This window comes from Ylistrum balloti, unplaced genomic scaffold (assembly GCF_031769215.1).
Source record: "Ylistrum balloti isolate Yb309-2 unplaced genomic scaffold, AGI_CSIRO_Ybal_v1 Utg370366, whole genome shotgun sequence".
NCBI lineage: Eukaryota > Metazoa > Mollusca > Bivalvia > Pectinida > Pectinidae > Ylistrum > Ylistrum balloti.
The window spans coordinates 193,021-217,936 of record NW_026782258.1 but is presented as its reverse complement, the minus strand read 5'-3'; the positions used below and the strand labels follow the sequence as shown (position 1 = coordinate 217,936).

At 33.7% G+C, this 24,916-nt stretch overlaps 1 protein-coding gene across 1 annotated transcript; it reads right to left on the bottom strand.

The window, feature by feature from the left end:
• Positions 1-3,170: 3,170 nt before the first annotated feature.
• Positions 3,171-18,437, bottom strand: LOC132553907 (PAN2-PAN3 deadenylation complex subunit pan3-like). The gene is made up of 17 exons (XM_060218195.1): positions 18,263-18,437; positions 15,041-15,143; positions 13,893-14,250; positions 13,089-13,353; positions 12,670-12,803; positions 12,037-12,102; positions 11,361-11,465; positions 10,973-11,030; positions 9,591-9,749; positions 8,985-9,101; positions 7,569-7,736; positions 6,489-6,733; positions 6,022-6,161; positions 5,199-5,328; positions 4,528-4,592; positions 3,916-4,054; positions 3,171-3,320 (listed from the first exon to the last, which is right to left on the bottom strand). The coding sequence occupies exons 1-17, from the start codon at positions 18,435-18,437 to the stop codon at positions 3,171-3,173; spliced, it is 2,577 nt and encodes an 858-aa protein (XP_060074178.1).
• Between the last annotated feature and the right edge of the window lie 6,479 nt (positions 18,438-24,916).

The following is a 24,916-nucleotide window of genomic DNA, read 5'->3' as shown; positions in this document are numbered from 1 at the left end:
CCCTCGGAAAGGCTTCTGACAAAACATTTCTCATTCTTTCTTTTTGGCTGAATTTTTTTTTTCTAACATTCAAGGAAGAGAAATATTCCATCATTCTCCAATTCAATCAACTCTTCATTAAACACAGGTAAAACAGTTGTTTTGTTTTTAACATACTGTTTCCTTGTGATGATCGAGGTGATTTTTATACTGATATATAGATATCTTTTTGATCTAAAAAATAAATAACTTATTTCCTTTTCCACTCAATACGTTGGAATTCAAATGGTAAAAATATATCTTTATATAATTTTGAAAAGCAAGATGAAAAATTGTTTTCATAAAAATGATGGCAAGATTTAATATGCATTTCAAGAAAAAAAAAATTGTCAGCAAGCAGTGGGTTCTACTTGAATGAATACATTCTCAATTTGAAGAAAAAGTCACCTGAAATTGTAGAATTTTCCCCTTTGAATGACTAAAAAAAGCAAATCTTAAATAACATATTTGGATATTTTCTCTGCCACCTGAGGTCCCGGTATATAACTCCACCTCTACTCTCAGCCAAGGAATCAGTTGATATGATTATTGAGCATTTGCAGTTAAAATGTGGTTGGTAGATTATAAATATACACAGTTATCAAACACTGTTGATCGAGAGAATCTCTAACATTACCCTTTTAACATAGTATTGTAAACTGAGATCATTGAGTTGAGTAATTATTTGCCTTTAATGTTGTTGATAGGACTATAATAGTAAAATTGACAGATGGAAAAATGTAAAGAATTTAACCTGACAGCGATCTGCTGAAGTGATTACATAAAAATTGGAATATTACAACATAAAGATTAAATTTAAGAAACAGAGCCATTGACTTTCGACCTGAGAGAAGTACAAGAAATATCTTGAGGACTTTCAATTTTCATTAAATGTACAGGTATGTAAAACCCAGTCATTATAAGCACTGAATCAAGTGCTATATATTAATAGGTAGATTTATATAGATATACATTTACATTAAGTAACTGGTGCACTGAGAATGAAAACAATCTAAAGTCATAAATCTAGATACAAATCACTGATGTAGTTTTTTACAGAAGAACATCAACTGTTGCACAATCATCACTCTGATACAATGGAGAAAAGTCTCAACAAATATTTTCCTTCTGTGTTTATCTTCGAAGTGGAAAACCATGACTTTGCCATTTTGTAGAGGCAAATTTGTACTAACAATATCATTGTGTGAAATGCATTAAATGGTTGCTGGCTAAAATCCTGGTATACCTTGAAAACAAATAATGGCACATACCAATACTAGGCCAAAAGTGTGAAGCAGATGTAAAAAATATCACATCACTTTGCCATCTGACTAAAATTTACAAAACATTCAACTATTATAAACAATAATTTTTTGACTCCCAAAATCCATGCTTTCTTGTTTAAATGAATATCTCCAGCAATTGATAAATAAGAGTTCTAGATAGTAAGTCTATATTTTGTCAAGGACAATGTTGTATGCCTGATGTAAGCTAAAGAATTACCAACCTACCATGCCTACAGTCTGATCCAAACTTAATGACAGTCACTATACAGGATCAATGTCCACATACCTATATTTCATATCAACTAGACAGAATCCTTGTAACCGAGATAGCCACCGATTACTAGAAAGAAACCCTGTCTCAAAATGATCCTGGTTGTAAACGGGACAATAAACGTAACCAACAACAATCCTACACTTACTGATTCATGTTCATAACTAACTATAATTTCACTGTGAATGCTAAAGCTTTTTACAATGAAGTAAATGATCCAGCAGTTGAAACTCCCATGATTTCATTAACATTCTTCAGAAAATTATCTTCATCAATTTCACAACTATAGTTGTCACAACTTCAAAAACTATTATCCTGTGGTGACCCAGATCTTTACAAACTTCAAGACTTGTGTCACATTAAATGCATTTCAACAGTGTTGTTAAACATTGCTACAGAACTAATGCTATTTTGGTGTGTTTGATTAATGTGAGATCTTTGTTTTGTCCTATCTGGACAATCAATCTTGGATGAAAATTGTGGTTACACAATGAGCACTGAGCAGATGCTGAAATGGAATGCCAATATTTCATATAATTTCATATCTTTATCAAACAATGGTTTCATGCCATTCAAAAAATCATCCATGCTTTTTTTTACTCGTGATGACATGATTTGGCTGCTAAAAACTTTTTGTTGTATTAACTTTCTTATTGCTGACGAATGTAGGGTACAAAATCATTCATCTTCCTTCATTCCATAGCATTTCAGTTATTACCTCTAGTAACTGAATATGGCAATATAAAAATTTATATCAACAAAGAGGAAAGGTCACTTTTAAAATTCATCAGAGGTATCAACAAATCTGAACATACAAAAATATGCCCTTGTTACCTCCGTCAACAAGCCCTGCCTGCTAAAGACAAGGAAGGTGTAAGTTCATTGTCCATCATCAGACCCATATATAGGGTCAGCCCCATCTAGAGCAACAGCCCCATAACTGGCCCATACATAGGGTTGAACCATTAACAGTGACAGTCCCGTAACTGACCCATACACATGGTTGAACCATTAACAGCGACTGTCACATACCTGGCCCATACATAAGGTCGACCCCATTAACAGGGACAGCCCCATACCTGGCCCATTCATAGGGTCAGTCCAACCAACAGGGACAACCCCATACTTGGGATCGGCATGCTACACAAAAATTGTACAATCCTACACACACATTTTATCAACTTGTACATAAAATTGAATATCAATCTTACAATACAATACTATTGAAACAAAAACAGTTCAATTTATATATACCATCATAAAAATGTACATATTAATTATTTCCCAATCAAAACAACATTGGAACAAATGCCACATTTTTGCTGCCTTAGGCATAAGGACAGAACTTGTTTCGTGATATTAAGGAGTTATCTCCCATAGGTGTAGTTGGAAACAAAAAAAAAAAGTCAAAGGTCAATTCCTATTACACGGCCCTATGCAGCCCTTTGTCACCCTCCATCACTGTTTTAGTTCAGATATGCACTGACAAGTTCAAATTTGAAATATTTTCCTTGTTCCATTATTTCACATCAATCTGCTCCAGTAAACATCTGTGTGAGATACAGAGATACCATAGTTGGCTTGTCCATTCATCACTAAGAGTAGGCCCCATTCTGGTGGCGAACTGCCAAGAGATCGTTAAATGACTGCTCAAAATTTTGTTTCAGTTCTGCGTACGATACCACTAGTACGCTGAGCTCATCACGAGACATAAGACAGATCTTCTCTGGTATACCAGCATCCAGCTGTCAACAAAACAACAGATCTATAGTCAAACATTACAAATATTCCTTTTATCTATAGTCAAATATTCCATTTATCTATAGTCAGATATTCCTTTCATCTATAGTCAAATATTACAATTATCTATAGTCAAATATTCCATTAACCTATTGACATATAATAAATTTATCTAGTCAAATTTTGACATTTATATATAGTCAAATATATTCAAGTATTACATTTTTCTATAGTCAAACATAAGATTTCACACAACATCTGGTATGTAACTTCTCCCAACAGTCCATGGAATGACAACGTAACAGTTGAATATTAAATTTCATTAACTGATAGTTGATTATTCAATTTAACAAAAGTTTGGTTAAATATCAATTTTATCTACTTTATAAATGTATGATTTTTATATTTAATTTATGTTGATATAACTTTTGTAATCAGTTTTATAACATGGAAACTACCAAATATCTTGTGTGATTTTACTACGATCAGATCACTTGAAATAATAGCATCATAAAATAACACAGTTATAAAGAAGTGACACTTAGGTCTCTATACAAAACATATAGTAAGTTTTATTTCAGAATCAAACTACCAACACACCTTATTTAAGCACTGTACAATGTGGGCCATGTCAATCCAAGGGGCCCCATTCTCATCTACCTGGTGGAACAGGTAATCTCGGAAAAGTTTCAACATGTACCTATCTCCTGTTTCTGACCACTGTGGATCCATGTTGAATCTGCAATAGGCAATGTATCAAGTTTAAACTCCCAAAAGAAAAAAAAATTCTATTGTGCCAATGTAGTAAAATTAATAAATTTGGAAGCTACAAAAATTCTGGAAAACAGTAAATGTAGAATTTAACATGAAATAAAGAGATTCCTATAATTTGGTCAGCCTGACCGGTATGTGATTAATCTTTTCTTTCCAAAACATTCTCATTTATCTATCAACCCCAGAAATTAAATCACAAAAAACCCCAATTCTTATCAATTTCTGAGATTATCATACAGACAGTTTGATGACATTTTTATCTCTATACAGCCATACAAGTTTCCTTATCTTTCAAATGTTGTAAAATGTTTGTATTTGATTGATAAACAATGGAAAAACACAATTATTCTAAACTTTGTTCACCTAAAATTCTATTTCCACTATTTACATACATTATATATATGCCAATTTTCTGTTGTGACAGAACACAAAACTTACTCTGGCCTTTCGTTGATAATCCCAAACTTGCAAATTAGTCGGAGCACTCGACCATTCTCTACCTCCTGTACACAAAAATAAAGCAATTACTTTTCATTTTGTTCATTACTCCTAGGACCAAAACTACATATTGGTGGCCACAGGCGTGACATGGACCTATTGACATAACATTTGTAATAGGACAAATGCTACACATTGGTGGCCACAGGCATGACACGGACCTAGTGACATTAACACTTGTAATAGGACAAATATTACATATTGGTAGCCACAGGCGTGACATGGACTTAGTGACATAACATGTGTAATAGGACAAATGCTACACATTGGTAGCCACAGGCGTGACATGGACCCAGTGACATTAACACTGGTAACAGGACAAATGCTACATATAAGTGGATATATAGTGACATGTAACACAGTAAGACTAATACCACGTAACATTGTTGATAACATCTGTGACTGTTTCATGGGCATACAAATTATTGTATTCCACTGACACACCATTGTCAATCTATCTAAAATTGATAGTCTCTTACAACCAACTATGGTTAAATTATCACTCCTTTTTGAACCCCATTTCTGAGAACTCATTTTCATCATCAGGGTTTCTAATCTTTAAACATATTATAATACTTCAATAAATAAATGATAAACTAATGATAACAAACCTTGGCCAACTCTGTCTCTATCACATCACTTCTGAGCTGGGCAGAGTCCAGCTGAGTGTAAAACCTCGCACCAATCATTGGCATGATGTCGTTGATGCTCCTTGGCCGATTCTGATTGGCTAGTAAATACCTAAAACAGTTAATCATCAGATTGTAAAATAATCCCTAATAAATGTGTATTAATAAAATTACATGCTTCACCAAAACCATGATTTCCTTCTGAATGTGTAATTAATACAATTATTGCATACAACTTAATATTTTGAAAACTGGAAGATAACAAAACATGGCTACGAAAACTGGTACCCCATAATATGAATTTTTTTTCAATTTCTTCATAATTCAGTACAACAATTTACTTTTGAAAATTCTTACAAAGCCCCAAAGTTGAACCAATCGGCAAACAAAAAAACTGTTAGTACTAGGGAGAATCTTAACAATGTTCATAATTGATAAAAGAGTTCTAAAACCTTTTCATCAATGTACATGAGTTATTGTTGTACTGATGTCTGAAGTTTTGTTAGGTTTTATAATGACAAGGAAACAATATGTACAAATTAGTTTCCTTTAACACAATCTTGCTCAAACGGGTAGTGAATATAAACAGTACATGTATGTCAGTTATCCAATCTTAAGTTTAGTTTGTCTTAATGGAACAAAAACAAGTTAAGGATGTCTAATTAACATCATAGGGGAAAATTAAGGCAGGAAAGTTGTGTTGCCACGTTATAATTACTATTTGGAATATGAACAAATCAATTGATTTATAAAATCCATTACAAAAGATATTCATACATTTACAATTAAAGATAAGAAATCTTACAAGAAGAGATTCTTCAAATCTGCTGAGTAGTTTCTAGCTATGAGTTCCATCGAATTCTGGAAGCTGTCACGCTGAATTGCCATTACAGTGTTACAGGCCAGTGCCAAAACCACACGTCCCATGAAGAGCAAGTCATCTTGCTGCAATCAAATCCATCATATAAAATGAGACAATGTTGCCAGAGACATCATCCAAACATCTCGTTAATTCTGACCTCGTAATTTTTTCCAATTGACTTTTTTCTGATATTGGCAATATTTGTACAAGGCAAATGTGAGACCTTTCATCAAGAAATAAAACACTGTAAAATCCTGTTTTTAGTAAGCTGCCTTGATTTATGTTCCATCATGATTTGTCAGCAAATACCCCATAGTGCAACCAAAGCATCAATATAAAACCTTTAGCAGAGAGTTACAGTATCCCTACACACCAATATTAAAAAACAAACTTTGAATGGTGATTTTTACCTGGTAATGAGGCATGACAGCCATCGGGTTGCCATTGGTGCTATCAAAGGTGAGGACATCCAGAATACCAACACAGTTGAGCCGTAACCTGGACTTTCCATAGATAAGGACCTTTGTGGGATCCATAGTCCTGCAGGCCAGTCCAGCAGCATGTATAGCTCTAAGGGCCGAGCTTAGCTGCACCACATATGCCCAGATGAGGCTTTCAGGAAGCAGGCCTGCATGTTGACGCGGACCATTCACATCTATATCAAAGAGATAGCATTTATTTACACAACTGGTCACATAAATTGGAAAAATAGAAGAATTCATATCAGATATTGGGAACATTTGAACAAGAAAATGAATCATGATTTGTTAATATACAGTAAACTTCTGGCTGTTGTAAATAGGTAGTAATTGTAAATTGTAAGACTCAGAGATAAAACACTAATGAGACAGTTTTAATAAAGCTTTAATCTGTCCCTACAGTCTCAATTCACACTCTGAATACAAGTATGTCAATACTTAATCTGCTAATACACTAGCCACCATATGCTCCGTCCCCCGCCCCCCAAACCCGACCATCCCCAATCCCCCCACTTGACTTCCATAATTTCTTGTGATATAAAACATGATGAAGGCCAAAATGAAACCTGTGGTCTCTTAACAGTCCATTAACATGTTTCAAAAGATAAATATATCATAAATGACATATTTTACAATGTTCTGAACAGGTCAATGTCTTTACCAATCAGTAGTTTTATCCTGCCATGCTAGCCTGTGTTTTTAGACACTTCATCATAATTTTGGGCACTGTTTGAACTCTAGTTTATCTTCTTAAGCATTATTTTGTACACAATTCCAATGAGTTAAACAATATAGATTAAATTTAGTTTGGTCTGAACAAAAGTTTACAGTAAGTTCATACAGAATCTTAAAATAATATCAATCATAAACGGATACGTTTTACAGGGATTCTTAAAAAAACTCAGGAAAAGAAAATGTAGAAAGTTTCACACTAAATTATTCCCTATAAACAAACAAGATAAAATAAATCGTCCCCTCAGTAACTCTGGACACCTAAAGAGTGACACTCACTTCCTTTACCACCTGCCCCTCCCCCTGGACCTCCTCCATGACTAGAGTTGAATGAGCGCGAAGATCCATCCATGCTACCATGGTAGCTGTTCATGGCACCAGCATTGTGGAAGTGATGTGCCATCAAAGTCTCTGCTCCAGCGTAGTAGTCATACACAAAGACGATAGCTGTAAAATATAACATTACCAGCATCGTAAAAATTCTGCTCCAGTGTAGTAGTCATACACAAATACGATAGCTGTAAAATATAACATTACCAGCATCGTAAAAATTCTGCTCCAGTGTAGTAGTCATACACAAATACGATAGCTGTAAAATATAACATTACCAGCATCGTAAAAATTCTGCTCCAGTGTAGTAGTCATACACAAATACGATAGCTGTAAAATATAACATTACCAGCATCGTAAAAATTCTGCTCCAGTGTAGTAGTCATACACAAAGACAATGGCTGTAAAATTTAACATTACCAGCATCCTGAAAAAATCTGCTCTCACATAGCAGCTGTACAAAAATGTGCAAAGAAGTTCAACATGTACAACTCAAGCTGAAACTGTATTGTGATATCTTACCTATCATTAGTGGTATGTAATAGGATGCTTACCAAAATATTGGGTAGATGGTAATCAATTTTAAAGTGTACAATTAATACAATACAGTAATTACCATTTTTGTATAAATTCACTTGAAGCTTGAAGTACTGGTATAAACTTTTGTTGTCAAATGTTCTATCCTTGTTAATCATTAAACTTTCATTTTCTTACCAAAAGTCTTATTCTTGCTAATATTGAAACTTTCATTTTCTTACCAAAAGTCTTATTCTTGCTAATATTGAAACTTTCATTTTCTTATTTCTTGCTAATATTGAAACTATCATTTTCTTACCAAAAATCTTATTCTTGCTAATATTGAAACTATCCTTTTCTTACCAAAAGTTTTCTTGCTAATATTGAAACTTTCATTTTCTTACCAAAAGTCTTATTCTTGCTAATATTGAAACTATCCTTTTCTTACCAAAAGTCCTATTCTTGCTAATATTGAAACTTTCATTTTCTTACCAAAAGTCTTATTCTTGCTAATATTGAAACTTTCATTTTCTTACCAAAAGTCTTATTCTTGCTAATATTGAAACTATCATTTTCTTACCAAAAGTCTTATATTGAAACTATCATTTTCTTACCAAAAGTCTTATTCTTGCTAATATTGAAACTATCATTTTCTTACCAAAAGTCTTATTCTTGCTAATATTGAAACTATCATTTTCTTACCAAAAGTCTTATTCTTGCTAATATTGAAACTTTCATTTTCTTATACTGTAGAGTACATTATGAAACAGCCTAGGTCAATCTTTTGGGGATGTCATCAATAAATAGGGAAAAAAATATGATAATTCAAAAGAGTTGGTAATATCTTACAATTATCTCCGAAGGCCTTGGTGGTGAAGACCTCCCTCAGCTGTACAATGTTAGGATGATACATTTTCTTCCACATGTCAATGATACTCATACACTTAGTGTTGGATAGTCGGAACCCTGCGTATTGTAGAAATGTCATCTATTTAATACTAAGATCAATCTTTACAGGCAAGATATCATCTACATCACCAGCAAAATATACATCTACAATCTACATTGCAAATAACTAGGCTAAAAATATAGTTTACATATATATCACAGTAATTCAATAACAATTGACGTTGACAGTACCAAATTGTATGCGATGCCATGTCATAAGCACAGAAACAATATGTCCTCTCATTTTATTGCTTGATATATCAAAAGTATCAGCAAGGATATCCTCCCGAGTGATTAAATACATTTATTTGATATTCCCCATTCACTTACCTTTTCAGAATATATTTTTGCTCCAGAAAATACCTTTCAGAAAAACTAAAGGTTTAGTGTTTTTTGTGCATACACTTTTTCCTTGTCCCCTTGGAATGTCAAGGTAATATCAGAGGCTTGTGGTTAGCTTTCTTACTTAAAATTAACCCAACAGTAAACTGGCTTTGATATACATACCATGCACTCTCCTGAGACAGTAGGTGAGACCATCCTTAGTGTTCACAGCTTTGTAGCATGTGGTTGGGTAGCTAAATCTATTCGACTTCTGCATGGGGTTGGTGGGAGGAGGCTCCAGTGGAAATAAGTTGTGGTAGGTATCTACCTCCACAGGGATATCTACAAAGAATATCATAGCCCATGAATAAAATAACAGAAGTTGTAACAGAGCTAGCCCCATGGATTATTTTACCAAATAGGATCAGGAAGAGTTTGTCAGTTTTAAAGGAAATGTTGAAAACTTTCATGCATGGTAGACAAATGACGAACATTATGATTTGATCCATCAGATCAGGTCATCTGACATATGGGGTAGGAATCTTCAGGATGACCTAAAAATAGCTCTCGTGTGTTGATTGGTATCCTGTCATGGGGAACTGAACACATACTGGTCATATCTTGTAACAGAGTGATATGCGTCATGTGTCAAGCCTAGTGTTTTCTCCCTTAGTTTTTTTAATTTGGTAAGTTATCTATGTATACATGCTGAATCAGAAGAATAATTTGTAACAATAATTACACTGTTCACTACAGGAGGGAGCAATAAGCATCAAACCAAACACCTCACACCTTTGTAACTCAAGACGCAGACCCAAGGTGCATGATTCAATGCACCCTACCCATAGCAATTTTTGTTTCTTAGGAAAAACAGACAAATCTGTACAGGCATGGTTAGCACCCTTGGGCAAGAGATTTTACTCTATATTGTACAAAGTTGCATGTAGTACCCCTTGGTCTGTTGTTCAGTGAGGTAGCTACCACAAGGAGACCACAGCCTGAAAATGACCTTGGTTGGCAACAAGGTTATTAACCAGGAAACAATTAAACATAAATACTGACATACATAAGACCATGACAAAGATTTGTGTTCTTCAAAGACAATTTAAATATCTACCGCGTCTCAGTTGACTTGTGATAGATCATGATCGTCCTGCCACAAATATTTCTTTTACAAACTCCACTCAATGTTGACAGTTCAACAAAATTTGTATTGATATACCAATGCAAATCAAAGGACTATGTAAAGACATCCTCTATCTCTGCTTATGTAGTTACTGACTGAGAACTGTGCATGAGCAATATGTGATCTGTGAGTGGAAGAAAAAAGGAGTCTGGGCAAATTTTCAGATTTTTGTTGGCTTTTTTCAAAATGTTGTCATTTTTCAAAATGTTGCTATTTATAATTTATAATTACTAAAACAAATACAATTGAATACCTGCCAAAATTGTGACAATTATTTTTTATAAAAAATTAAAGTGGCAAACCAATTATATTCATGATATGATATAAGGCAGTCCTGAAATGTGAAGTATCATATACTGTTTCCTGTTTCTTCATTTACCTGGATTTGCACTAGTATCAATCTGGGCCATGGTCAAAGCATGACGGTTCAGGATCTCCTACAACAGATAGACAGTGATCTCATTCATGGGCAATATTCGTTTTTTTTCTTCAAAATGTTGGAATTAAAGTATTCAGTATTCAAAACACACATTAAAGATATCTGAATAATAAAAATAGAAAATTTTAGCTTTATACAAAAAACTTCAAGCATTCTGTCCATCAGTTTAGCAAAAAAAATAAAAAATAAATAATGAGTCAGATCATGGATGAAAGGTACACTGAAATGAAAAGGAACAATGCTACAAGAATACGTAAATATCTTTTCTCCGTCCTTCTTTACCCCTCCCTGTGCCCTCTTAATGCATCCTTATGAAATTGATACTTACCACTCTCAGTTCATCTGGCATGAAGAATTGTGGCATATTCTTCTTTACAGTCATATGTGCAATATGAGGTGGGAGACTTGGAAATACAGAAAAGTTGGGCAGGGCCTAAACAAAACATTTACACAAAAATTAAATTCACATACTAACATTTGCTAAACATATGATGTACTATAAAAATTCTAATACCATCTTAAATAGAAAAGGCTTGTAGAATAGACATATATATATATCCTCATTCTTGCTTTATTAAAAAAAGGTTGGTGACAAAGTTAGGAGTTTGGTAGACTATGGAACTGAAAGAGCAAACCTTATGCTTCATTTCAATAAATGAAAAAACTGAAAAAAATATTTCTGCATGCAGTAATTCATTCCAATAAAACAGCAATATCTCATTCATCAGGTCTCTAATTCCTGAATTCTTGATTTATTCAATGCAATTGACATTAAGATTTCGGTTTTGAAACTCAAAAAGAAGAAAATGGAAGTATGGTTTCAAGTTATCTCCCTTTGACCACAAATTGCAAAATGTTTCAAGGATTACTGCTAATTTGAAGCTATTTAATTGACCAATAAAAAGTATCAATTTGAATTAAACAAAAGCAACAATTAATCTTTTTCAAAAAGAAAGCATTCCAACTAGCAAAATACACAAAGCAAATATTCTGACACAACTTACAGCTCCTTCATGCTGTGGGGTGAAATCTTCTGGCGAGTAAAAATATGTGGTGCCACCTACATTTTCCTGAAAAATAAAAGGTTCACTTCTTAATCCAAAACAGTACTACTACATAAATACACTGTCCTTTTCAAGACTGCATTTTCATTAAGAGTCCAATTTTGATTAAGACATTTTTAACCTTAAAATATCACATTTTCAATATAAAAGAATATGAAACAAATCATCAAACATTCTACAGTGCTTGCTTCAATGACCTATTTTTCAATTTGATCAGACAGGTCATAAGGAGGTTTTTCAGACTCTGAGAGGTTTTTTTTCCAGGTAAAAATAAAGAAAAAACAAAAAAGAAACATCCCTACTGCAACAGCTGATGAAATAGCACAGGTACTTTTGAAGAAAATGAGCTGAACACAAAAGTCCAGTTTTGTGATATCGTTGATTTGAAAGGTATTTATGTTATGTGATTTTACTAGTATAAAGCTTGGTCTAAAAATGAAGACATTTTTGGAGTATAAAGATAAACTCAAAATATCAAAGCAAGGTAAAAAGTGACAATACAGTCTCAATTTTGTGATTTATTGTCCAAGACAAAACAAAAAACTCTGGAGAAGTTGCTGAACTTTAACTCACCTGTATTGTCGTATTTGCTGACTTTTTAGGCGTTGTATTTTTCAGCGGTGTTATAGGCGAGGCTGTGCGACGTAACATTAATGGTGAGTTGGAGGGAGATAAATGTGGACTATGGTTCGGACTGGCTGCGTATCCTTTACAAACATAAAAAGATTTTAACAAATCAACAATGGTTTGATTAAAACAAGAACATAAGCTTTAGATTATTCCTAGATAAAAAAAATACAGTAAGAAGTGGATGTCAGTTCATAAATAGATACATTTACAACACTTATGCTTTTTAAAACCACGATATTTATTTATACTCGATTGTACCAATTAATATTTGACAATAATTCTTTGCTTTTACATAAGAACTAGAGGTAGCATATGATATCAACTGACGTTCCAAAAACACAATTGAGCTCTCTGTAACACACCTGTGGTGGACAGGTGTGAAGGGGGAGGCGTATTGGACATCTGAGCACCAGTATGGGGAGGAATCATTGGGCCACTAGGGGGAGGTATTCCCATTTGTCCCCCAAGCTGTGACATGTGATTCACGTTAGGGTTGTTCATCATGTGATTGTTTCCAGAGCCATCAGTAGCCATCCCATCGGAAAACGTGGAGAAGTTAGGAGAGCTTGCACTATGTGTTAGAGGTCCATTCTTAGGAATGAATTCATTCGCTATTGGATTTGGTCCCTGTAATTATCAGAACCAAAAAAGAATGGGGTTAAAACAAAATTTTGAATGCATTTCACAAACAAAGTTGGTGTTAAGATGTCTTAGATATTGATAATGTAGGGTTATCTTCACTTTAAGCAGATTTTATTTTTTCACTTTTATCATTCATCTAAAACAGCAAATAAAAGATGAAAAAATCATATATTAGTATTAAGACTAACTAGTCACCTTTCCTACCCTCATATTTTTTGGCTACCCAAAACTTTTTCAGGCAAATAAAGTCAAGATGTCTCTCTTTTATAAACCATATCACATTGTTTGTTAACTTCCTTACCCTAATTTTTTTAAAGCATAACAGGAACCATTTTTTTGTCTGGCCTTATAAAATAGCAAAAATTTTACAATAAAATGTTGCAGAGACTGAATTTTGGTCTGAATCCCTCTCAAACCAAAAAATTAATTTTCATTAATTAAACTATGCAAGGGAATATATTTCAATCTGAAAAGGATCATATAAAGAAAAAGTACCAAACACAAGACATAGGTAAGAAATATACCTTAGAACTTGGAATTGACAGATTAAGGGCAGCAAAATCTGTGGGCATGGAATCCATCCTTAGGCCAGCCCTAGGGGGACCCCCATTGGGATTGGGATTTTCCATCATAGATACGGGTCCATTCATTCTAGGACCATATCCGTCCATCATCTGATTGGGTCTCTCCATTCCATGACCAGGACCATCAGGTCTCTGTATTTGGCCTTCCATCTTTGGGCCTGGAGGTCCTGGGTGGCCTGGAGGACCTTGAGGAGGGGGTCCAAAGGGGGGCTTCATACCCTGGGGTGGCATAGGATTGCCCATGTTTCTATGTGTTCTTGATATAGGTCGAGAATGCTGTAAAACAAAATTCATTTTAGTAATATAAAATATGAATCAAATATGGAGTTGAAACTACTCTACTTCACAAATGTTCTGAGTGAAATTTTGACACACTGTCTGTTTACAGATCTCTATGACAAAATAACTTTGTGCTACTTAAGTTATTTTTTGTTTGGATAAATCAGAACAGCACACCATAGTAATTAATGATAATTACTTTTAAACATAGGGGTGTGTTAATAAGTCTCAACTGTTTGAAGAATTCATATCATGCAATGTGGGTACCCGGTATTTAAATACTGAAATAACTATGCACTGTCACATATATTTTTTTGTGCAAGTGCAAATTATAAGCATATGAACAAATTTAACAGAGTTATACATTGATGAAATGGTGAATCCTTATCACATAAATCTGCACATAAAAAACTTAGTGAAATGATGATTAATGGTTAAAAACAATGTACATTTACCAGGTACATGTATATCATTTACCTATTTTTGTAAAAATTCCTAAAATGTGCAGCAAAACAGAATAGGGCTTCAACATGTACAGTTTTCTTTAAATCCAAATACAGAAGCAATACTTATGTACACACTGAACTATGTATGTCAATAAATTGAATTTTTACGTCAATTCAATAGTCTATGTTTGGCAATAAATTACATTTCCATTATAATTGTGTGTCAATAAAGTACAATGTACCTGTGTGTCAATAAGGATGTTTATGTACACTATATTTGCGTGTAAAAGTACATGTATTTGTGTGACAACATAACACATTTAACATTTTGCAAATATGTGTGACAATATGTAAATAATACATGGTCTTACTGGAAATGGGATGAAATCAGCTCCACCATTTTCAGGCTCAAAGGTGGCGTTGAAATACTGATCTCCATTATTTCCCATCATATCGAAAGGTCCTGCTGTAAAATAGGATGATTCACTTCCTCAATAAAAACTTCTTAATCTAATCATACTACATCACATGTGTAGTTCTCATCATTATTATACAGTGTTGTTCTAATTAGTTAATTTATACCAGACAACAGCTAAATTATCCTGATTTTCTATCAATCATGTTTTCATTATAATCCATGAAAACTATCACAAGAGTCACAGACATGAAATTGTCACTGAAATCAAATAAATTTCTAATGATCTTTCACTGTTTATGGTATGTAAATAACATTTTACCAGTTATCATTTGGATTTAATAAAGGTACAAAGTATTTCATTGTCTATTTCAGAAAATGTCCCCATATTAATTTCCTTTCTTCCCTTTCATTTTGAAATTTTGATTGATCAAAATTTGATCACTGCTTGAAAACAGTATGATTAATAATCATGAAATTTGAAGCATTTTAAACATAAAGTTTGATCAAAAGCTAAATCACTTAGTAAATGAAGATGAATTACATATGATTCTCCAACACCTAGCTTTGTTAATCCAAATTATTTACATAAGCTGTTAAATTTGTACTGACAATCACTTTATTACCACTTTAATTTATACATTTAAATTCTTAAACTTTCATGTATGTAGTTGTTAAAATTTAATTTCCCTATGACATTCCATCAAGTAATTGTTAGTGTTTGTAAGTATTTGGTAAATAATAATATATATCAAACTTCTGAGTGTATGAAAGCAAGAGCGTAACATGTAGAGTTTTACAAACAGTAAATATATTGTTCCTATTACTTTTCCCAACCAGAAAACAGGAAACTTTACCTGTCTTTCGACATAAACCTTGGAAAGTTACAAGTACTGTTATATTAAGATTAATTTAACTGATAAGTTTAATAATTTATATTGATTTATAATGTTTTGTTTCAATTACATATTAGTTACTTTATAATAAATTACATACAAAATCTGAACAAGAAATCAATGGAAATATCTGTCTTTTATAACTATGTACTCCTACTTCAAGTTTCCAAAATTATCTAATATGAAAGATATTCAGTTAAAACCTCTTTTAGATGTTTTTATTACATATATTTTAATAAAGCATGTTGTCTATTGATGGTGTGTACAAAATTTCCAGTCAATGGGGATCTTTTCAAGAAAGTTTAAGTTGTTGCCAATTCTAAAAATCCTTAAGAATATCTAGTTTTACACTTTTATCACCAAAAACCTAAATTAAAGTGTTTCAACTTGATACTTTTCATAACTTATGAAAGCTTGAGATGTACACTGTATGCTCTAAACTAAATACAAAATTTAGATACAAATGCACCTGTATTTTCTGAGAAACTTGGAAAAACACAATTTTTTTTGCTGTTTCTAAATTAAGAATATATGATTATATGGATATCAACAGAAAATTATCACAAAAATTTTCCATCCATTCATTGCACGGAGTCATCATTAAAGAAAAACAGGCAAAGTTTGGTTATATTAATTAAAATTCATAAAACCTCAGGAGATGCATAATGTATCTAGTCGTCCATTTTCAGTGTTTTTTCACACATCAATGGTCAGCATGAGTGATGCAATAAGACTTTCCATCTTAAAGTAAACAAGATAAATGCTTGAAAGTGTCAAATTCTTTTTAATGACAAGAATTCATCCTTGACATTTTATCAAATAACACACGAAAAAATTAACTTGTGAATACTGGACTGTTGTCTATTTGTTTCCAAGTGGAATGTTACTCTGAAAAACTTACTTTTATTGGTATGTAGAACAATGAGAAAAAAGAACAGACATACTTTGACAATTGGAGTATCAATATTAGCTACTTCAGTATCACTCTTGATAATCTGTCAATATTTGTGTTATCTATGAAAGCTGTTGTAGCTACAGTGAAAATCACATCATAAAATACATAGACATCTGAAGTCAATACTACCTCCAAGAGATTTCCAAACTGATACGCCTAAAAGTACAGTTATCATTTAGGCTGCTTCATTTTCAATATAGTTTTTCGAGGATTCGTGAAGACTAATTTTACAACTAGGTAAAGTGTTGTGACAGTATTTTTTCAGATTCAAATATTCAAATACTAAATTAATGCTATTCCTGTGGTGTTATATCTAATTTATAACTGGACTTATTCCTATGCAAGAAATGGTGCTCTGGACTCATCAGAAAAAAATCCAACAAAAATTTAAGTAGTAGTAGTCCCCAAGAGGTATGTTTTCCCTTCTGAATATAAACAAATTCCCCATCAAGAATATATCCTGAAAACTTTGGGAAATTCCCCCTCCCCTCCTGAAAAAGGGGAAAATTCTCCCCAAAGTGCTAATTGGTATATTTTATCTAAAATATTTTCTAATCATCCATAATGAAAAAAGACATATCAGTCTAACCTCAACATTATCGTATTTTAATCATGTAATCTTCATGTATGTCATACATTTTTACCCCATATAGCCATCTTTTGAATTCTGACCAAAAGGGCTGTTCAAAATTTTTCCACACCTCAAAATTGACAAAAAGAAAAAAAATCCTTTTCATTACTACAATAGGTAATATTCCCAAACTGTAGATAAACCTATATTTTTGTTTCTGGATGGAATTGATCTTTAAATTTTCCTGAATGTGGATCCGGAAAACACATAATTTGCTTTTAGTTTAAATAAAACGTCTATCCCTGCTGAAATTTTCCAATTACAAAACATACACAAAAATAACGTACATAATCATGAACAGGTATAGACTATAGATATATTGGTTTACAAATTCCTAGTGAGTAACTGTATGATTCAGAACATAGATCACAAATCACTGCTGCTACACTTACCTCCCTTTAATTGTTTATAAATAAATAAATCAAATCATGCAGCGTGAAGATGGCTATGATTGATAAACAAACAAATACATATGTGTAATGTTTATATGATTTACATTTCAATCCCTTTATTCAAGCACTACATTTCACCGGTTGTAAAAATTTCTGGACAATGAGGTTCAACATGCAACTTGGCGAACAGCTGATTCGCTCAAAATTAGACAACATGATTCAGAATAAAAGAACATACAAACAATCAGATCGATATCACAGAATAACATGAAACATCTTAAATCAAATGACCAAACCTTGATTTTCCTGTGATGACGATGAAGGACCGTTCGCAAATGGCTTTTGAAACCCTACACCAGATCTGGGATTTTGGTGAAAAAATTGACACTCATCACCATAAATGCATGAACCTGCATTCATAAAATATCGGCATAATGTGGGTTTCTTCCCTCCAGAAACACCACTTGTCATGGTACTTCACGATAGCAAATGTCTTGTGATCACAAAGTTCGTGACATGTACATTTCAAAGAAAAATCCTGTAATGTTTTCAACACTTTTCCTTCTTTTTGAACAGGTTCCCCCAATCGTCTTGTGCGCATGCGTTATTGTACAGTGAGTATATTCTCAGTCAGGAGTACGTTTTTCTTTAAAGCGCTCGCCCGAGAGGCTCCTCGGGGACCATCTCAAAAGTAGACTGAAAGCAACTCCGCGCGTACCGTCGGTTAGCCAAAATTGGCTCAAATATTTAATAAGAGTCATTATCCTTCCAGCTATTTCAAGTGCATGATATAAGTATTATTAATAAAGTGTATGAATCTGAAGCCTTCATTTTTATATATATGTCAATTTCTGCCCGAATAGTATTACATAATTGTTTTGGTATTAAATATGTTCACTGAATTTATATATAGTAATATCTCTATATATATTTTCTTATTTATTTTAAGAACGGACGACATATTTCACTGTTTCCTATACACTTCATATTATACAAGGAAACAAGTTGTCTCGATGAGTTTTTCTCCGTTGTCTCCCAATATATTTTTCATTGATGTTAATTAATATGCTGCTCCTATGTAAAACCAATAACATTTTTAAAGTAATGATTTGTTTTTTAAAGCACATCTAAACTTTCCAACTCTATGTTAAGATATTACGCAACACTACTTCAGAAGGAAAACCATGTATATTTCTAAATTGAAACTAAACATGGGTGATTACTCTAATGAATTAGAAAAATGATTCTAAAACTTTCAATATTATACTAGAAATACACGCATTTATATAAAAAATTGTAATAAGAGGTCGATCTAGCATCAGCTGCTACCTAACGATTACGAGACGTGTAGCCAAAAATAGATCGCCTGCCTACCCGACGTCTCTTGATCTTTTTGAACTTTTCATGTGCATGTAAAGTTGAATTACGACATCTGCAGGTGGCTGGTAATTTCTTGTGAGTAATTGTGGAACCACGTTGACAAACCAGCGTAGAGCACATAGTTACCTATGAAAATTGGACCCATGTAAATGGCTTCATAACCACCGTGATGTTATTGTAACAGAAAGTCATTGAAACAATAGTTTTAATTAAACAAGAATATAAACCAAGTACGGATTACTGTGATTGGGTTGAAATTTATTAGAAGAAATAATTATAAATGGCGAAAATCGTTTGTCGTAGGGATTAAACAATGTAATTATATTTAGCGCACCGTCACGATTGACTTATGTATGTAGACTAGAAATGTTCATATTGCAATGAGAACATGCTCCTTTCAAATTCTATTTAAATATATTTGATATAGCCGCTTTTTCAACGGAATGTCAACAACACATGTATTTGAATATCGAATATCTGGTGAGCAATACAGGGCGATGTTTTTCAACATCGTACAATCATTTACAGTTCTGCGTAAATTTGTGTACACTGTATAAGTGTACTTAATATTCACGCAAACGAAATCAAGCTACATATGATAAACACAGAGAAATACTACACATTTCCACGTGATAGTTGTAAAGGTTGTTTTCAGTTGTACCATCCTAAAATGTTGCATACATCATGATCAGTGGCTCTTCAGAAATACCGATAGCAAACTTTAAATATCACAATTCAAGATGGCTGTTGGTTGCCATCTTGAAAATCCAATTAGCTTTAAAATGTTTTATGTATAACTAGAGACCATGCTGAATTACTTAATTTCACAACAGCGTTCCAAGAAAATCTTTTCAGCGGTAACAAACTGAAGTAAATTTCAAAATCCAACATGACCGTGAAAATTCTATGCTAATCTCATAATTCAATATGAACTCTCTATTTTTTCTTCAGTTTGGCATTTTCAAAGAAGTTTGTCCGTTGTCAGTCAGTTGAAACAATATCTTGCCTCAACAGACTAGAAGTTCTTATGACACAACCGGTATAAGATCTCCTTAAAGGCATGGCACTTTACCGTTATCGTTCTGGACTGCATGCGGTGGGCCTCCAGTGTGTTCTTCAGGGGTAAGCAACCATATAACTATATACTTTTACTCATTCCAATAACTTTTAACTAATAACGCTGTTCTTTTTGTTGTTGTTTTATTTTTCTTCGATGTCACATTTTCATTTTGTCTGTTTTTTGTTACCTCATTCAAAGAGGAAAAAATGACTAAAACCAAAACCAAAAAGAAATATGAGACCAACTAACATGAAAAAATCCTTGAAATGAAAAAAAAACCCCACAAAATTTAAAGGCTACAGTTTAATTCAATTCGTTCTAAAGGACTGAAGTGAGCTTGTACCATGGCAGCGCCCTTCGTCTGGAGGGGTGGATATGTGGTAGCATATTATTCAAAATCTTTCTTCGGGTGAAAAAATGTCAAGATTTTGGTCAAATTTGATGTTATAAAGCATCATTAGGTGAATTTCTTCCTAATATAATTGTCGGATCTGGCCCCCATGGATAGGGACGTTTCCGAAAGTTCCTTTTCTTTTAAAACTCGATTTTGTATAAACAGTTGAGTGCAAGACATCTGGCGACAGTGGCAGAGTATTCCTCCTTCTTCAGAAATAAAAGAATCGTGATCAAATTAACTGTGAACATGATTGGGTTGAGATGTTTATATGATCTCAAACTAAACCATCTCATATGCATGAACAATTGAGAAATACTCCAACATAGTTTATTAGAATTGTATGTAAGTTGTTAAACGTGACATTTGGAAATAAGATCGACCGTTTAATGTAAATCAGAGACCATAATATATGTAGAACAAACAGAATGAAAATAAGGAAAGATAACACAATGTAATTTAAAGTTATCAGCTATAATATCGGTGTTCCTTGATCAGCAACCATTAAACTCGTGGATCCTCCCACACAAAGACCATTTCATGTTATACAGACACGTCACCATCAAATTTGGTAAAACTATGCAACTCCCAGACCCTATGGGCTTACAGGTACAGAAAGCGAAATCATAACAAAAGGCCCAGTGGCCTTTAGAGTCATCTAACTATAAAGACCTATGTATAAAAGATGCCAAAGAAGCCTAAAATAAATTGCTCAACTACACTACAACTCACATAGAAGACATTACTCCGGACATACTGCTCGTTGAAAAAGCTTGCTACAGACTCGATATCAAGACCCTATGCCCTTTGGTTACGCATTTCAACACATTTGATCCATGTGACCTTGAAAGTGGGTCAAGGTAATTTATTTTAACAAACTTGGTAGCCCTTCATCACAGGATGCTACAGGCCCAATGTAAGCACCCTGGGTCTTTTGCTTATTGAGAAGTTGTTTAAACATCTCAACATACTTGACCCTTGTGACCTTGAAAGTAAGTCAAGGTCGTTCATATTAACAAACTTGGTAGTCCTTTATCCCATCATGCTACAGGCCCAATATCATCAGTATCCTGGGCCTTCTGATTATTGAGAAGTAATTTGAATGGAAAGTGTATGTACGGCGGATGGCGCATACCAACATACGAAACACGATGGATATAGGTCATCCTGACCTTTGGGTCAGATGACCTACTAGGAGACTTTAGCGCCCAACATCGCCAGATCAGTACTTCCCTCTTAATAAAAAGTCGTTGTACTGGCAGGTGTCTTGTTAGTATGGTAACGTTCTTTTTTTTCAACAGAAGACTTGCCCCCCCCCCCTACCCCGCAACGCCTGTCCCCCTAAATACCACAGATAAATGCAATCATCAAATACTGATATATTTGTAAACATGAAATGAATCAAGAGGCCCACGAGTCTAAGCTGTCTCCCGACTAACCTCAACCAAACGTATCTTCAAACTAATTAGAGATTTTAATGATATAAGGCTGTATATCGTATGTCATCAAAATCCATGTATATTTACTCAAGTAATCACATGGTTCAATATTGTGCAAACTACGATTGAATCAGTCACAGGCACTCGAGGCCAGGATATTATTTTTTAAACGTTGATTTTTGTTTTAGCACTCATGACTGACGTTATTTAAACGAAATATCAGCAGAATTCAAGTTTATGTGCCGGTTGACAAATCCGAGGTCCACGGTCATTAAAAATACACAAGGCAAGCAACTCCAGATTTTAAAAAATCGACCCCTCGCTTGGAAACTGGCTCAAAAAAAGTAGTTATGATAAGTTCCTTGTAAAACAATATGTATCCGTAGGTAGTGTGTATATTTACCTTTTATTTGGTGCATAACATTACAGGCAACGAGAAATTCACAATACGTACATGAGATTAACATCTCAATAATCGGAGATTTTATCGTCCATGTAATTATCTTTGACGGAAGTAACATGCCATTTCAAGGGCGGTCACTCCGACTTTTTGGGAGAGGAGTTCCGGATAGCACTATACCAGTGAACAGGTAAGAAAGGTTCCGATGCATTACGCGCGTAACTTCAAAATAGATATTTTTATTTCTACAAATACATTTGCGGGGATGGAAAAATAATGGCTGGGCAAAGAAAGTCCACAGTTGCCAACTCGGATACAATATCATGGTAAGGGATTATACAGAATGCATCAAATTTCAATCAAGCTGGCGGTAATGAGAATTTTTTTTCAAAAAAAAAATAGAAAAAAAAAATCATGCAGATAATGAAAAAAGGGCGCAATTTATGAAAAATATCGTGGGGGAAATATATTAACTTAGAAATTGGAAATTAAATGATTTTTTTTCTATTTTTTTTTTAAATGCCCAGCCATTATTTTTCCATCCCCGCAAATGTATTTGTAGAAATAAAAATATCTATTTTGAAGTTACGCGCGTAATGACATCGGAACCTTTCTTACCTGTTCACTGGTATAGTGCTATCCGGAACTCCTCTCCCAAAAAGTCGGAGTGACCGCCCTTGAAATGGCATGTTACTTCCGTCAAAGATAATTACATGGACGATAAAATCTCCGATTATTGAGATGTTAATCTCATGTACGTATTGTGAATTTCTCGTTGCCTGTAATGTTATGCACCAAATAAAAGGTAAATATACACACTACCTACGGATACATATTGTTTTACAAGGAACTTATCATAACTACTTTTTTTGAGCCAGTTTCCAAGCGAGGGGTCGATTTTTTAAAATCTGGAGTTGCTTGCCTTGTGTATTTTTAATGACCGTGGACCTCGGATTTGTCAACCGGCACATAAACTTGAATTCTGCTGATATTTCGTTTAAATAACGTCAGTCATGAGTGCTAAAACAAAAATCAACGTTTAAAAAATAATATCCTGGCCTCGAGTGCCTGTGGAATCAGTCACATTGTTGGCCTCATTTGAGATCTTATAGATAAAGGGCTACATACCATACAAAAGTTTCATTAAAACCCGCACACATTTACCCAAGTTATGGTGTTCACAAGCTTCAATAGTAAAACTGCAAAGGATGACGACTTCAAATTAAGATTGAATCGACACCATTGAACTCATCCGATATAATGACTCCATAGGAAATCTTATCAAAATCAGTTCATATTTACTAGTTATTGTGTCCACAAGTGAACGCAAGAGGACGAAAAATGATTACAACAAGTCTCCATGTCATACGATCAGGTGACCGAAAAAAATAAATTAATTTCTCAAATTTGACATTTATACTCCTAAAATATCACTCCTACCGTGGCAGGGGAAAAATGTACCTGCAGCAATTGACTTAAAACTAAATCTGAAGTGAATTGAACAAGCCTGAAGACTTTTGAAGTTATTTATCTACCGAAGTTAAAAAAAAAAAAATCATGGAAGCTATTTGCCGTGTTCAGACTTCCAGTATCATACTAGGAAGTATTAACTATATACCATTTTGGATAAAAAAAAGAAATAATTACTTTGAGAAACCAAGATTAACAAATTCTCAGTACCCCTGATTTCCAGAGTTGTTGGGCTGCAAAACCCAAACATAAGAACTGGTTAGCTGAAAGTGATTAATCTAACGCAAAGGAAACGCATTTAGAACAATTGTTTAGATTTATTGGCAATAGGCTTGCAGTGTTTGAAAAAGAAAGTTCTCTGAAGTCCCAACACTCCCACTCTAGGCGAGAGGACCCCATTGTTTATACAAAATTGACCCCCTTCACCAAAGTATGTTTCGGGCCAAATAAGGCCAAGATCCAGGCATTTCTACACAACGAATTATGAAAATTTGCCCCATTCAGCATACCCTTCCCAACCTTGAGGGCCAAGATCCACCATTAATAAATACTGATTTCCCTTCACCCAAGCATGCTTCATGCCAAATTTGGACTATATCCTGCAATTCCTTGAGAACAGGTGAAATTTGAAAGAAATTGTTAATTCTTTCCCATTGAAGCCCAGTTGAGATGTCCATTATTCCACTATTTGATATATCTATGGGCCGAGTTTGAGTAAAGTATGACATTAAAATATCCATAGACATCTAAATTTGGTACAACACAATTTCCAAACAATTTCTTAGAGCCGATAGATATAAAAAGCAT